General features: G+C 45.1%; 1 protein-coding gene across 2 annotated transcripts in view; it reads left to right on the top strand.

Annotated features, from left to right (window-relative positions):
- The window catches only part of LOC138565943 (regulator of microtubule dynamics protein 3-like), a 2,735,427-nt gene that overhangs the window by 2,303,614 nt on the left and 417,545 nt on the right, over nt 1-14,268 (top strand). For both annotated transcript variants that reach the window (XM_069643047.1, XM_069643046.1), the window contains exon 9: nt 9,266-9,346. In XM_069643047.1, the coding sequence (XP_069499148.1) occupies nt 9,266-9,346 (81 nt within the window). The remainder of the gene's footprint in view (nt 1-9,265; nt 9,347-14,268) is intronic.

Raw genomic sequence — 14,268 nt, forward strand, 5'->3', positions numbered from 1 at the left:
GGAAAAAAACTCTAAGGGAGACATGTTCAACAGCGATCCACGCTGGTGGAGGACCCAATAGGAACCAGAGGGTGCAGAGGCCGGAAACCCCTCTTCCTTAAATGAAGTATACACATGCAAAAAATACCAAATCAAACAAATATTAACAAATCAAAACTGGTCTGGAAACCGCTGACTTTGGGCTCTGATGAGTCACTAAAAAACCATAGATTTGTCTATCGAAAACCTTCAGTTGAAGAAAGCCCTAATTTGCAAGCAGCTCAGACTCTGCAGAGCTAATGGGAGAAATGCGAGAACGGACATCAACGACTAGGAATTGTTGGAAAGCTCCAGATCGGTGGAGGCCTCCTTATTCTCATCGCTGGAGGCATCTCTAACTCCTGACACGGGGGTGGCCCCTTCTGCCATGTTCTGTGAATCTGTGAGTGAATCTAGGGCCCCGATTGAGAGGGATAAAGCTGAGCAGGACACAACGGTGGCTCTTTTAGTTCGTAGCCTTACTGCATTTGAAGTCACGCCTTTCAAGGAAACATCTAAGGGCACCAGCGCCAGCCCTCCCAGTTGGGGGAGGTAGGACCCAGCTTCCAACTGCAAATCCGACAGCTGAACCAGCTGAGCCTGTAAGAGGAGAAAAGGCTGACAATCGGACTTCGGCTAAATCAACTAACCAGAGCAAGGTTGACCTCCCCACCCCCCGGCCTGGTTTGTCCAGAAAAGCAACAAAAGCGCAAGCCCTTCATCAGACTGCTATGTTGAATTTGATTTTAGGGAGGGGAGTGATCAAAAACCTCGATGACCCTCCCCCCCCACCTGTATCCCTGTAGGCTTGGGGAAGAACCATTGCCTCCAGGTGCAAGGCCAGCAGGAATTGATAACAACACAGTGGCAGCCTTGGCTATAACCCTAGCACCCTTTACCAAGTTATATGAATGCTTAAATGACCAACTGAAAGAACATATTCCGATGTTGGCAATCGTTCATACCAAGATGCTGTTTTTAGAGTGCTTTGTGGTGGCTATACAACACTGTCTTGATAAAAATTCAGCACAGACCACTTACATACTCCAATTAATCCTGGATCCGATCATTCAGGATAAAAATGATAGAAGAGCTCGGAGGAAGCTAGTGGTAACCGCAACTCAGAGGAGATCATGGTTCTGCCGGAGCAAATGAAGACGGAAGCCCCAAGGGTGAACTCTGAGGCCCTTGATCTACAAGTGTCTGAGCCAGGAGCAGGTCGAGAGGCCATCATTGTGAACGAATCTGCAGAAGAGTGCGATTCAATCCTGGAAGGCCAGCTTATTTGCTCCTCTATTGAGGAGAACAATGTTTTGTGGGTGGAGGAGCGAGAGACCAAAGCTCAACAGGCTTTGAAGGAATATGACATTTTTGCCGAAAAGAGACCAGAGGCAAGCTTGGAGGGGAATAAATCCCTGAGGCATACCAAGTCTCAATAGCGGACTCTGGGGGGGGAGGGGAGAATCTAAAAATCAAAAACCGATGCAGAGACAGGGTTCAAATGGATCCCGGGAATTTGTTAGAAATCTGACTCTTCCTGCGAATCCTAGGTTGGCGGCATCTCACAAAGTGACCATAGCCAAGGAGACCCAAAACAAATTAATTAATGGCAAAGGCATTGGTGACGTCGTAGAAACATAGGTATTCCATGAAAACTCCTTTGAAGAACTGATGAATCTGTCAACATACTCAATCTCTGAGTAGGGTTCCCATTGGGTGACAAGGTGGTTCCCAATTTGGTCACTAGAAGACCCTGGTGTTGGGAGCGGATGTTCTCCCAAACCAGCGTGTGTAGTCATGGATCTAATACAATGGAGGAGTCTAATTTGCAGGTGAAGGACCAGGCCCTGGACAATGGCATCAATATGGTGTTCCAGAACCCTTTAGATTATCCAGCGTTTGGGAAACTAGGAGGGAGTCTAGATTTAACAAAGACAAACTCCTTACCAACTGATGAGGGTTGAATAAGCAGCAAGAAAGTGCGGTTTGTGGTTACAGTACCGATGAAGGAGTGGGATTTTCTGGAAATCTTTTCACCATTATTTCCAGCCCCTCCCTCCCTGGAGGACAAGTGGGACCTCTTGAGATCCTGGCATGGGAAATCTGTGGATACATCATCCGAAAGGCACCGGACGGACACTCAGAGAGTAGCTAGCCATCCCCTTAGGGTTCAGCTGGAAGATTATTATCGGAGACATGTGAGATCTGCTGACCCGCCCTCTCCTCTCTTTATGACCATGGAAGATCGGCAATAAGGTCTGACTTTTACTTCTACTAACAGAAAGAGGCTTAGGGAAGAGAAGGAGATTGTCAGTAATAAGGGGGATCGGAAGTCGCAACCTGGCCCTCCCCCTAATGCCTCTATTAGACTACAACTGGAAATAACATGGCAAGTCAACTACAGCCTAATTCTAAACTGAGAAAATGTACTTGGACTGCTGCATCACATGCCCACATTTCGGCGATATCATCAAAGGACATCAAAATCATCGAATTCATAGATGAACAGCGGCTAGACAGGGTAGCAACCCACCTCTCATTCAGCCTGGTCAAGCAGGTTTTATTTTTCAGATGTTCCCTCCCTTCTATGATTGAGTTTTGATCTCACAGAGTTGCCGGAATTGCAGGATATCATTGACCAGGAACATCAGCCAAGGTGGAGTAAGTCCCGGCGAGCTCTAGAGACATACGCGCCCAATGATGATGCCCTTAGCCTGCACTCTGCAATATCAGATTGTTCCCTTTCCTCCACCAGAAGAGTGGTGGCCAAACTGGGTCTTGAGCGGCCTCATGACAATCATAATTGGGAGTGGATATCGAAAACTTTGAACTGTGGCAATCAAAGAGCATAACTACCTCGATTGGATAAGAAAAAATCATTCAGTCTGGAATCCTGGAACGCCAGAGGCCATTCGTATCTGTTTGGTAGAGGGGATCTAAATGTGATTCATATGATGTGATTTGTTTACAAGAGACTTGGCTAAGCAAGCCACCAATGTTGGATAGTTTTACAGTGTATTTGAATTGTGCCCTGAAGGGCTTGAAAGGTAGGCCAATTGGGGTTGCTGACTGCTGTCAAAAAATGCAGAGGTTTGACTGTGTGTGAAACATTTAACCTAACCCCATACATTCAAATGTTGGTATTTGAAGTAAAGGGGGGAGTGTGGGTGGCCATAGATGGTTGCTGCTGTTAAACCTGTACTGGAGTACAAATGCTGAAGGGTGTAAAGCTTTTCAATCATTGGTCATAGACTTGTTGGATAGAGTGTCAGAGATGTGGGTTGGCTCAGCGATAATGCTTTGTGGTGATCGAAATACACATTGTTTTGAGGGTTCACAGGAAGCATTTACCATGATTGAGGAGGCCTCTACCCCCTCTGAAAGCGAGGGCAAGCTTGGTGCAAAGGAATGACTAGTAGGAACATACACATGCTGAACGGGCATCTACAGGGGGATATTCCAGCTAAGGGTACCTGGCAATGGGGCAACGAAAAGAGCATATTAGACTACATTTTCGATTCTGGTAATATCCATCCTAGAAGCTCGAGACTAGAGGTAATTTGTGCCACTCCGAGCGACCATAACATTGTGAAACTCACATATAATGAGTGGGAATGCACAATGGTTGAGGACCATCATACACTGGTCAAACCAGCGAGTGGCAGAAACAGATTGTATATATACACATCTAGAATAGAGGATTTAACAGAGAGATTCACAAAAGCTGTGACTAACTATCCCCTTGACCAAGCCAACCACCTTTTGTATTATACTAGGCATTTGGTAAACTTTGGGATCAAAACTAAAGAATGCCGAAGTCAGAAACTCACTCATTTGCACTTGTACGATTTTGAGGTAAAAACTGCAAAAGGAACATTTTAATCTGATTTAAGAAAACTCCAAAATGAAGTGGTGGGACTGAGGGCGTCCCTATCTAAAAGGCTTAAATTACAGTATTGAAACTGGCTCAAAGCAAGACAATATTTAATGTTTCGACATGATGCTGAAATGATACAGTGTACGGTGGAACACAAAAACATGGGAAAAATGTGGGACCTTATAAACTCCATGTATATACCCAGGACAGAATTGACCATCAGTGCTGTTTCAGCTAAATCATGGGTTGACAATTTTTTTAGCTTATTCTCTACAGCTGAGAAGATAGTGGCAATAAAGACTTTTAAGGGTTAATGGTCTTTCCTAATTGAGTTTGAAGTTATTGTGGAACTAATTAAAAGACCAAGTAACTCTCGCGCACCAGGCCTGGATGGCATCACAAATGTGATGCTAAAGGAACACCCAGTGGAATGAGCACAGTTTCTATGTAAGTTGTTTAAGTATATAGGAAACACAGGGATGGTTCCTAAATCTTGGAGGATCTTGGTGGTGGTACCAAGTTTTTAAAAAGGAGATAAGTCCAATCCGAGAATCTATAGGCAAATTGCTCTCTTAGATACAATAGGAAAGATCTATGCAGCCATAGTGCTGAGAGCTCTAACGGAGTGGGTTCTTAACTCGGGGTAACTGAGATCCTCTGCAGTCTGGCTTTATGAAGGGGATGGGTACCTCCCTAAATGTGTTCTTAATTAACATCCTGAAAACCTATGTTATCAGAAAGAAAACTAAACTTTATTTAGCATTTGAAGATTTGGCCCTCGCCTTTGATACAGTGGACAGATGAAAATTGTGGGGGAAGTTGGAAGCCGGGAGATACCTGATTGATATCTTGGAGGTAATTAAATGCCTATATACTGATACATCTTTCAGGATGAAACATGATATGGGCGGGTCACTCTCAGACACCATTGCAACCGAAAAGGTCCTAAAACAAGGATGGGTCTTGGCACCGGCTCTTTTTAATTTTTTCATCTTTCACCTAGATAAAACCTTAAAAAAGGTCTGTAGCTTCCGCCAAAGGTAGATGGCATTTGCTTGGATAGGCTAATAGACCAAACTCTAGTGAGCCTGCAAAGACAGTTAAATGCATTGCAGACGTACGTCAAAGAAAACGGCCTAATAATAACTGCACTAAAAACTGGGGGGCTTACCTTACAACAACCATGCGAGAAGGTACATTCTAAGCAGCAATGGTACTTTGGAAAGGATACTTAGCTGAAAACAAACTCCTTTGTTTATCTGGGGATGCACTTAGGAAGCAGTATCGGGGACACATCCAGAGAAGAGCTCTTGCGCTCTAAGGCAAGACATTTCACGTCCCAGGTTAGGATCATCTTGAAAAGATATGGAAGATTCTCCCTAATACCAGTGATATCTTTCTATCGGTTAAAGGTGACTCCGATCCTTACTTATGGCGCAGAGGCTTTTTTGCGCTCCCTGCTGGAGTGTGGGCAACCCTAGAGGGATTATTCTGGAAGAGAGTTATTTCATTGCCGAAATGCGGCCCCATTCAGGTGTTAACAGCAGAGTTGGGGCTAACATCCACGTACACTATGGTAGTTTGGAAAAGTATAATGCTGTACAGGAAATGCATAGTGTCTGACCCAGTGAGAGGGTTCGCTATTATAAAGGGGGCCCTACCAAGTGGCTCTGACCAAACATGAAATGAATGGAGGTTTATTTGCAAGGACATTTTGAATGATTTAAATGTATCTGAGGAGACATTGGTTGCAAATACGATTTCTGTAAAGAATAAATTATGGTCTAAGGACTGGATTGAGTCTCAGGATCAAAGGCAGTCTTCTAGACTGTACATACAACTGATTCCTGAGACTCGAAGATTTAACAGTTTGCCCCAGTACCTAGTGACATTTCTTGACAGCAAATACCGTATGCAAAACATGAGATTTAGATTAAATCTTTACCCCACTAAGGAGATTCGGAACACACGTAGCAAAGGCAAAAATCCTGATCCTTTGCGCAGGTTGTGAAAATTGGTGAATGGGAACGAGACCTTGAAACACCTTGTTTTGTTTTGTACATCATTGACCGACCAGAGAACGAGGTTTCTGGCCAAATTTGTTAAGAGGAATTTGATGATGGACTACATTAATCCAGGCAGAAAGCTTAACTTTAATACTGGCTCTGGCTGCATTTCTGTATGAAATACTCTCATTTCTGGAAAGGGCTAGTTAGGAAATTAATTTATACAGGTTTTTATTGATGATATGGAAAGAGAAGAGTTGCTGTACAGTGGGGTAGGTTTATTTTTATTGTAACTGGAATGAAATGTATGTGCTTTCTTTTGTGTTCTACTTTCCTAAATGAGCCTTCTGTTTTTGTTTTAATTTTATGGGGAATTGGGTTTTGTAAAAATAAAGATTCGTAAAAGGTTTTAATTGCTAACCAAATGCCAAATAAAATAATCTTTTTGCAGTCTTCACATCACACAAGATTGCGCCTAGTTTCCTACCGTGTCCTGGATGTCATTTCATATAGTGAGTGGTCTTAATGTGTATGGATGTTTTTCAGTGCTGTCATATAAAGAAATTCTCGGCAACACCTCATCAGCCAGCACCTACAGCTGCTCGTCATCGAGTTTCGGTTTCTGCACCCACATGTATTGCGACTTCGGGTTTGCCGAGCTCCCCAGGCATTTCCTGCATGTGTTGGGGCCTGAATGGCAACAGGACGGGTAGACTGTGAATGGATTACGTTTTTAAAGATAGACACTGATCAGTTTCCCATTTCAACAGTGACACTATTTCTGCACATCAGTAAATCTGCCAATTTTTGGAGGAATTACTGCTGCAGTTATTCCACCAGAAATGGTGGCGGTAAATGTAAATCTGCTAATATGTGGCAGGGTTACCATTCAGTGCAGCACTTCATAAAATGGGGGGAATTCCTCCAACCTCTATGGTAGTAACAATAATTGTTGAATTACTGGCATTTATACGACCTTACTCGTAATGAACCCCAAAGTGTGTGAAAGTCACAGCATTCTTCATGGACAGGCAATGGCAGTCTATATTGGACAAAGGGTCCATTAAAGATCTCCTGAATAGTTTTCCTCGCAGGTCAAGACAATGTTGAGATTGATTGAGCGTTTTGGCTCTTTGGGGCATGGAGATCTGGGGATCAGATCATAAGGGAACTGCCTGCACACTGCGCGGAAATGGTGACCCATGCCTTTTATCCAGCTCTACTAATTCCCAAAGTGATTGTCAAGTGTATACTGGCTCAGTGACTCCACAATGGCTAGCCAGGTTCTGGTTGTCGGACAGCAAGGTCCTGCTGGTTTCAAGGCCCGTATTTCTCAAAGTGTTTCTCCACATTCTATCTCGGCGGGAGAGGGAGGTGTTTCACGCCTATCCTCATTTGATAAGCTTATTTGCATACGTTCTGAAGGGCTGACTCATCCATCTAGATTCCTCGCAGGAGAACCTGCCGCTCATATATGCAGCTACTATAGTCAACAAGAAAACAATATAGGAGCAATTGGATACATGTTTGCCTTTTACCTTTAGAAAAGGACGTTAACCCATTACTATACTGTTGGGATCACGTCTTCCCTTTTATCTCTCACCTGGCTAGCTCTGTGATCAAAATGTACTTGTACAACATATATTTGGTGGCAATCGTGCCTTATTGAATCTATGATGACCATGCATTTTCAACCCCCAACTGCTTTTGACCTTACTCTAGTACTGTCACTATTGTCACACATGCCTTTGGAAACCATTGCGGGTCCAGGCATCAAACTGGCAACGTAATCTGTCTTTGTAGTGGCAGTTACATGGACCAAGTGCATCAGCAAGATCAGTTCTCCAAGCCATACACAGCCTTTTATAAAGTGAAGGTATCCCTTCAATCTCACTCATCCTTCTTTCTAAAGTAGTGCTGTCTCATATTTATCAATATGTAGTTCCACCCACATTCTTGCCTGCTCCTCAGTTGGATGCAGACCAGACACGCCATATTCTGGGAGTTTGCTGACCCCTGATATTTTACCTGGACTTTGATGACTCCTAACTGGGCAAGGGGCCTTTCAGGGATTCTCAATTTCTGTTGGATTATAGCTTGCATTTCAGAAACATGCAAACTTTAGAGCAAGGTTTTCCCAAATCTTTTCCATGCTCATGCAGTCAGAGCAAAGGCCATGGTTGTGGCTTTTCAAATGCATGTTTCTTGAGAGGTAATAAACAAAGCAGCCGTCTAGGCTTTTCCTGCAGGGATATAGAGCTAGGACTAGAGTAACCACTACATACCTAGTCCATCGACTCCTTTCGCCAATACAGCTGGACTCCATCCCATTAACAAGATGTTAGTCAACCTGACTGTATCAGGAGAAAAAGAAAGTGGCAGGCGGTTCCGGTAGGTGGAGCAAGCATGCGTGGAGCTCATAACTTGAGCTCGTAATTTGATGGCGAACAGATGCTATGTTAACACATTGTACTACTGCCTAATTTTGATCATTTGCATGGCAGAGTGCAAAGTGCAGTGCAAAAGTTGGCGTACACACCTTTTCGTCAGCTCTTGCCCTCACCTTTTGCTCTCCACCGTGCAAATGAAGTAAACCCTGCCTGCGATATGCACATGGCAGGCACCGTTTACAAAAGATCCCTATGAGGTCTGCCTGGCGCATATATCAGGTAGATCCCATAGGGATCCAACGCATTTGCGACTGCATGAAAATGCATGCATGCCCATATGTTGGATGATTTGTATGGTGGAAAGAAAGGGAGCGTGTTGTGTTTCACCCCTGCTCTCCACCATATAAATCCAGGAATATGTAGCGTAACACTAATGAAAGACATAAAAGCATTACTCATCTTTCATTAACGTAACGCCCAGCTGAAAATTAGGCCCCTAGTGTACCTACCTAGGCTCAGTGCCTACTTTTAAATGTGAAAGACATTTGGTCTGCAAATGTCTTTGGTCCGGTTGCAACAGGACGGATACCCATAAGTATAGAAAAAGGGGGCTATGAACTCGGAATACAGTAGTAACTTTGAAGAGTACATTGTAATATTCTGGCGTGAGCAGCAGCCTAAAATCACCATCCACTTTCCCTTTAGTTGTAGAACTCCAAGAATGGTCATGATCACTTGGAGTAATTGCCTGTCCCCAAATCAAAACCCTCTGCCTTTAGGAGCAGGACATTATCCTGCCATCGTGACCACTTCATCGGTGTACAAGGTTTAATTACGCTCTATATGTGCGTATATTGGGTTATATATTCATTAACTGTATGTACAAGAAAAATAGCTTCTATCGTAGTTGCTTCCTTGGAGATAACACATTCTTACAAGAAAACTTGTTTTTGCTTATTCCTTTTTTATTTCAGTGTTTATGGATATTAGGAAGGATTGAAGAAGCATTCAATTGGTTGGAGAGTGCACTACGTATGCCGATAATTACTGAAGAGGTAGAGTATATTCAATCTACATATGTAAAAATAATGTTATTTTAAATTGTGTTTCTTAATCTTGCTGTTTTGTGAGAAATGTAGTCGGGATTAACAGTGAAGCAAGTTATCCCTTTCTTTACTGGCAAGTCAAAATGCTTCTTGAAGTACTCTTGGCTCACAAATATTAGCCTGCTATACCCCTGTGTCCCACCCCCTTTCCTCCATACTTACGGCAGTTCCATTGGAGTGGGGGCAGAATCAGAGCCATCAGCAAGCACAGCCTACTTCTCCTTTACATTTTAGGGAGCGCAGGGGCGTACCACATGTGCATAACGTGAAAGCACCTGCCTCTCACGCTCCTTCCTCTCGGTATCTTTCTTTGCGTCGGACACGTGGCGCAGCTTTCTTTCTTTTTTGGTCTTTTCAGCTGCAATTCTTCTATTAGTTGCTTTCGATTGGATTATGTTCTCCCACGTATTACTCATTTTAGATATTCGTATCGTCAGCTTTGCTACTTCAGAAAAAACAATTCCACACCAGAGGGTGCGTGCTCGATGTTGTCGCATCGACGTCCCTCGAGTGCTGCGGTAGCGTGTCAACATCATCCGTAGTATGAATGGCTGGAGCCGCGCCTGTTGGCTTCAGTTCCATTTTTCCGAAAACTTTCGCTTCGTGTGTACGAAAGCAGGGCTTCAGTCTTTCCAGATGTCTTCTTCATCTGACCCTTCTACCCCTTCAACTGGCTTTAAAAAGCGCCAGAAATGCAGGAAGAAAATGTCTATAACTGACCCCCATCGAGTTTGTCTCTGGTGCCTCGGTCTGGACCATCGAGTTCCTGTCAGGCTATGACGAACAAAGTTCTCAAGGAACGAAGAGGTAAATTGGCGGTGGGGGAGGAATCTTCGAAGGCCTCTTCGAAGAAATATAAGGACTTTGCAGAGTCCAGGGAAAAGTCCCGACGTAAATCGAAGAAATCTAGGTCGAGGAGTCGGTCAAGAAAATCTTTGTCTTCTTTGAAGAAGAAGGTGAAGAAAAGGCATCACTGATCTCCGTCTTCAACTTCTTTGTCGTCCTCTGATACAGGGGATATCACCTGTCCATCAAAACATGATTCCCCTAAAAAATGGGAGGCTTTTAGAGCCTTGATGATGCAAATCTTTGATAATGCGGCCCAGACCCCCTCGAAGAAATCGCGTGAAGACCATGCCAAAGCTCATTCTAAACATGACAGAGGAAGGTCAGAGACTAGATGCTCTCATTCCGGAGAAAAATCGTCGATGGTGTCGTTGAGAGAAACCTCTCCCACACCTCATAAGAAAAGCAAGACGGGCCTATCGGTGCATAAACCGAAGGCAACACCGGAGAAAATGGTGTCGTGTGACAAACCATCATCGAAGTCTATGTCGAAGGTCTCCTCGATGCATCTGTCAAAGACTTACTCGGCGCCAGTGTCGGGATAGCGTCGACACCTGCCTCGACGGCGCTTACATCAAAGGCTTCTTCGACTCTATTGAAGCCAGCGTCGACAATATCGATGCCATCACCGCCTTTGTCGGGGCAACATTGATTCCGGGCACCAATATCGACGCCTTTGGTGAAACCAAGGTCAATGCCTTCACAAACCACGGGTGACTTTTTTCACCCTGTGCCGAGAAAATACTTTTTCAAGTCTATGGCCTCTATTTATGAGGAACAATCCTCTGAAGAGGAGATTTCCCCTTTTGGGGTAAAATATGGTACACGGGACGCCCCAGAAGAATTAATTGACCCTCAGTCCAAAATGTATGACCACTATGAGTGTCTACAAACAGCTAGTGGTATAGACACGCCTCCTGAGTTGGAATTCGAATAAGCCTGACCCTGCTGATCATGCAGACTCTGCATATAGAAATATTATGAATAGAGTGGTTCATGGGGTGGAAAAGAAATTCACCCACTTACGAACAGGATGACATGACGGACATTCTCAGTCAAGCTCCTGAAAAGGATTCTGTTCTTCCCTTTCACAAAGCACTTCAGAGGAAGGTTATGGCTGCATGGGAAACCCCAGAATGTGAACCAGCAGTGAACAAAATTTTCGCTAGGAAATACAGACCACCTTCTTCTGACCCTGACTATTTAACGAAGCATCCTACACCTGAGAGCTTAGTAGTCCAGGCAGCTACATCCACTAGACTATTTGCATACCCTTCTATTCCCCCAGATAAGGATGATAAAAGAATTGAGGCCTGGTCTCGAAAGATTTTTTCTTCGAGCAGTATGGCTCTAAAGTCAACAAATGTGACTTGCACCCTTGCAAGATTCACATACACCCAGTGGGATTGTATAAGTGCAGCGGCTGAACACATTCCTGAGGGCGAGGAGTGAGACTGCTTCCTCGCGATTGTGAAAGATGGAAAAGCGACTATGGGGGAATGCCTTCAATCAGGACTTGACACTGCTGACAGCATCAGCAGGTGCATGGCGTTTAGCACAGTGCTATGCCGGTTTGCATGGCTAAGAAAGCCGGGCTTTACACCAGATGTGCAGGCCAGACTTCTTAACATGCCATTTGACGGCTTCAGGTTTTTCGGCAGCAAGGTGGATGAAAGTTTGGAGAAGCTGCAGACCTCCATGGCGGCGGCTAAGTCACTTAACGCCCCCATAAGACAACCTCAGCAACACTCCTACTCAGGCTCATCTTTCTGGAGGGGTCGTCTTTTCGTTTTTATTCCTCATTTGGAAGAGGAAAAGGACAGGCTAGTCAAAGAGGACAAAGAAAATGTCCTCAGGGTGGACGAGTAAAGGGTGCTAGATCAGCCCCAGCAGCGACATCTGTCCCCTCAGCCGCTGCAAAGCCACTCTGAAGCCTTGACCTACAAGACCCCAGTGGTAGGCAGGATCTCTCAGCATCTGAACGAATGGTGGGGCTTTAGGTCAGATGCTTGCGCACTGAAAACAGTGGCTCAAGGTTACTGCCTTCCTTTTGAAAAAGGCTGTCAAAATTCCAGATCTGCTCCTGTTGCAGGAAATGTTAACCCTGCTAGAGAAAGGTGCAATAGAACATGTACCTGTAGCGAAGAGGAACAAGGGTATGTATTCCCCATACTTCCTCATCCCAAAGAAGGACGTAGGATTGAGACCCATCTTGGACTTAAGAAACTTGAACAAGTTCCACAGGAAGGACAAGTTCAAGATGGTAACCCTTTCTCAGATCCTTCAGGCTCTCCAGCTCCAGGACTGGTTGGTATCATTGGACCCTCAGGATGCTTACTTTCATGTGCCGATCCATCCCAAGCACAGAAAGTACCGGAGGTTCGCGATTGGCAATTCTCACTAAGAGTTTCTAGTTCTGCCATTCGGGTTGACCTCTGCCCTGAGGGTTTTCACCAAGCTGATGGCAGTACTGGCAGCGAGTCTCAGGAGAGGGGGGATTCATGTCTACCTCTACCTGGATGATTGGTTAATCAGGCCACGTTCACCCGAACAGGCCCAGGAACATCTGAGCATGGCCTGCCACTTCTTACACAGACTGGACTTCTCCCTCAATTACAAGAAGTCAAATACGATACCATTACAAAGACTCCAATTCATCGGAGCAGTCCTGGATACTTCCTCGGGCAAAGCCTCCCGAGGTGAGAGCTCATCACATTCTGCAGATGGTAACAAAGTTCCAGAATGCCCAGCATCTGCCAGCCTTCGATTTTCTGAGGTTGCTTGGGCTCATGGTATCCTGCATTTTTCTGGTGCCAAAGGCGACATTGAGAATGAGATCCCTTCAATGGGCCCTCAGGACTCAATGGTACAATTTTCGGGGAATATGTCAGATCTTTTGTAAGTTCCGGCCAGAGGGGCACACGATCTGCTATGGTGGGCTTGCAAGGACAATATTCTCAAGGGAGAATCTTTTTGGGAACCACGGCCAGAGATAACAGTAGTGACGGACGCCTCACTCACAGGGTGGGGAGTTCATTCTAACGATCTGACACCCAGCGGTCGTTGGTCTTCATCGGAGTCCAAACTACACATCAGCCTTCTGGAGCTGAGGGCAATCAGACTAGCAGTGAATGCCTTTCTGCCATCTGTACGGGGAAAGAATGTCCTGATAATGACGGACAACACAGTGGCCATGTACTACCTCAACAAGAGAGGAGGCGTAGGGTCACTACCACTGTGCAGAGAGGAAATGCAGCTCTGGTTCTGGGCAATACAAGAAGGAATCTCTCTGTCGGCAGTACACATAGCCGGAGAGCAGAACACGGCACCGGACGCTCTGAGCAGGCAGAGCACAGTATCCCATGAGTGGGAACTAGCTCAGGAAGTCCTTCAAGAGATCTTCACTCTTTGGGGAACCCCACAAGTGGATCTGTTCGTGACCAGTGTCAACAGGAAGTGCGAACTGTACTACTCAAGGGAATTTCCTCCAAGAGGAGCTCTAGGGGACGTGTTCGTAGTGGACTGGGAATTTCCATTCCTATACGCATTTCCTCCAGTCCCTGTGATACCTCACGTAATCAGAAGGTTGAGAAAGTTCAGGAAAACCATGTTCCTAATTGCCCCGGATTGGGCAAGGATGACGTGTTACCCGGACCTTCTGGACATGTCCATCTGCCCTCCAATACGTCTTCCACTAAGAGAGGATCTTCTCTCGAAAGAGGAAGGTCGGGTTCTCCATCCAGAGGTCAAGACACTCAGCCTTCAGGCGTGGTTTCTGAGAGGCTGAGATATAAGGATTAGGACGTCCCGGACGACGTAATGGAGATTTTGCTTTCGGCCAGACGGCCTGCAACAAAATCTTTCTACAGGTGTCATTGGAACAAATTCAGTAACTGGTGCAAAGATAAGAATGTGGATCCGTTTCTATGTGGTACACCCATGGTACTTTCTTTCCTGTTGCATTTGGCCAATCGAGGCCTCCAGATTGTTACAATAAAAGGATACTTGGCTGTGCTTTCTATTTT

This window comes from Ambystoma mexicanum, chromosome 2p (assembly GCF_040938575.1).
Source record: "Ambystoma mexicanum isolate Mex_15411 chromosome 2p, UKY_AmexF1_1, whole genome shotgun sequence".
Classification (NCBI taxonomy): Eukaryota; Metazoa; Chordata; class Amphibia; order Caudata; family Ambystomatidae; genus Ambystoma; species Ambystoma mexicanum.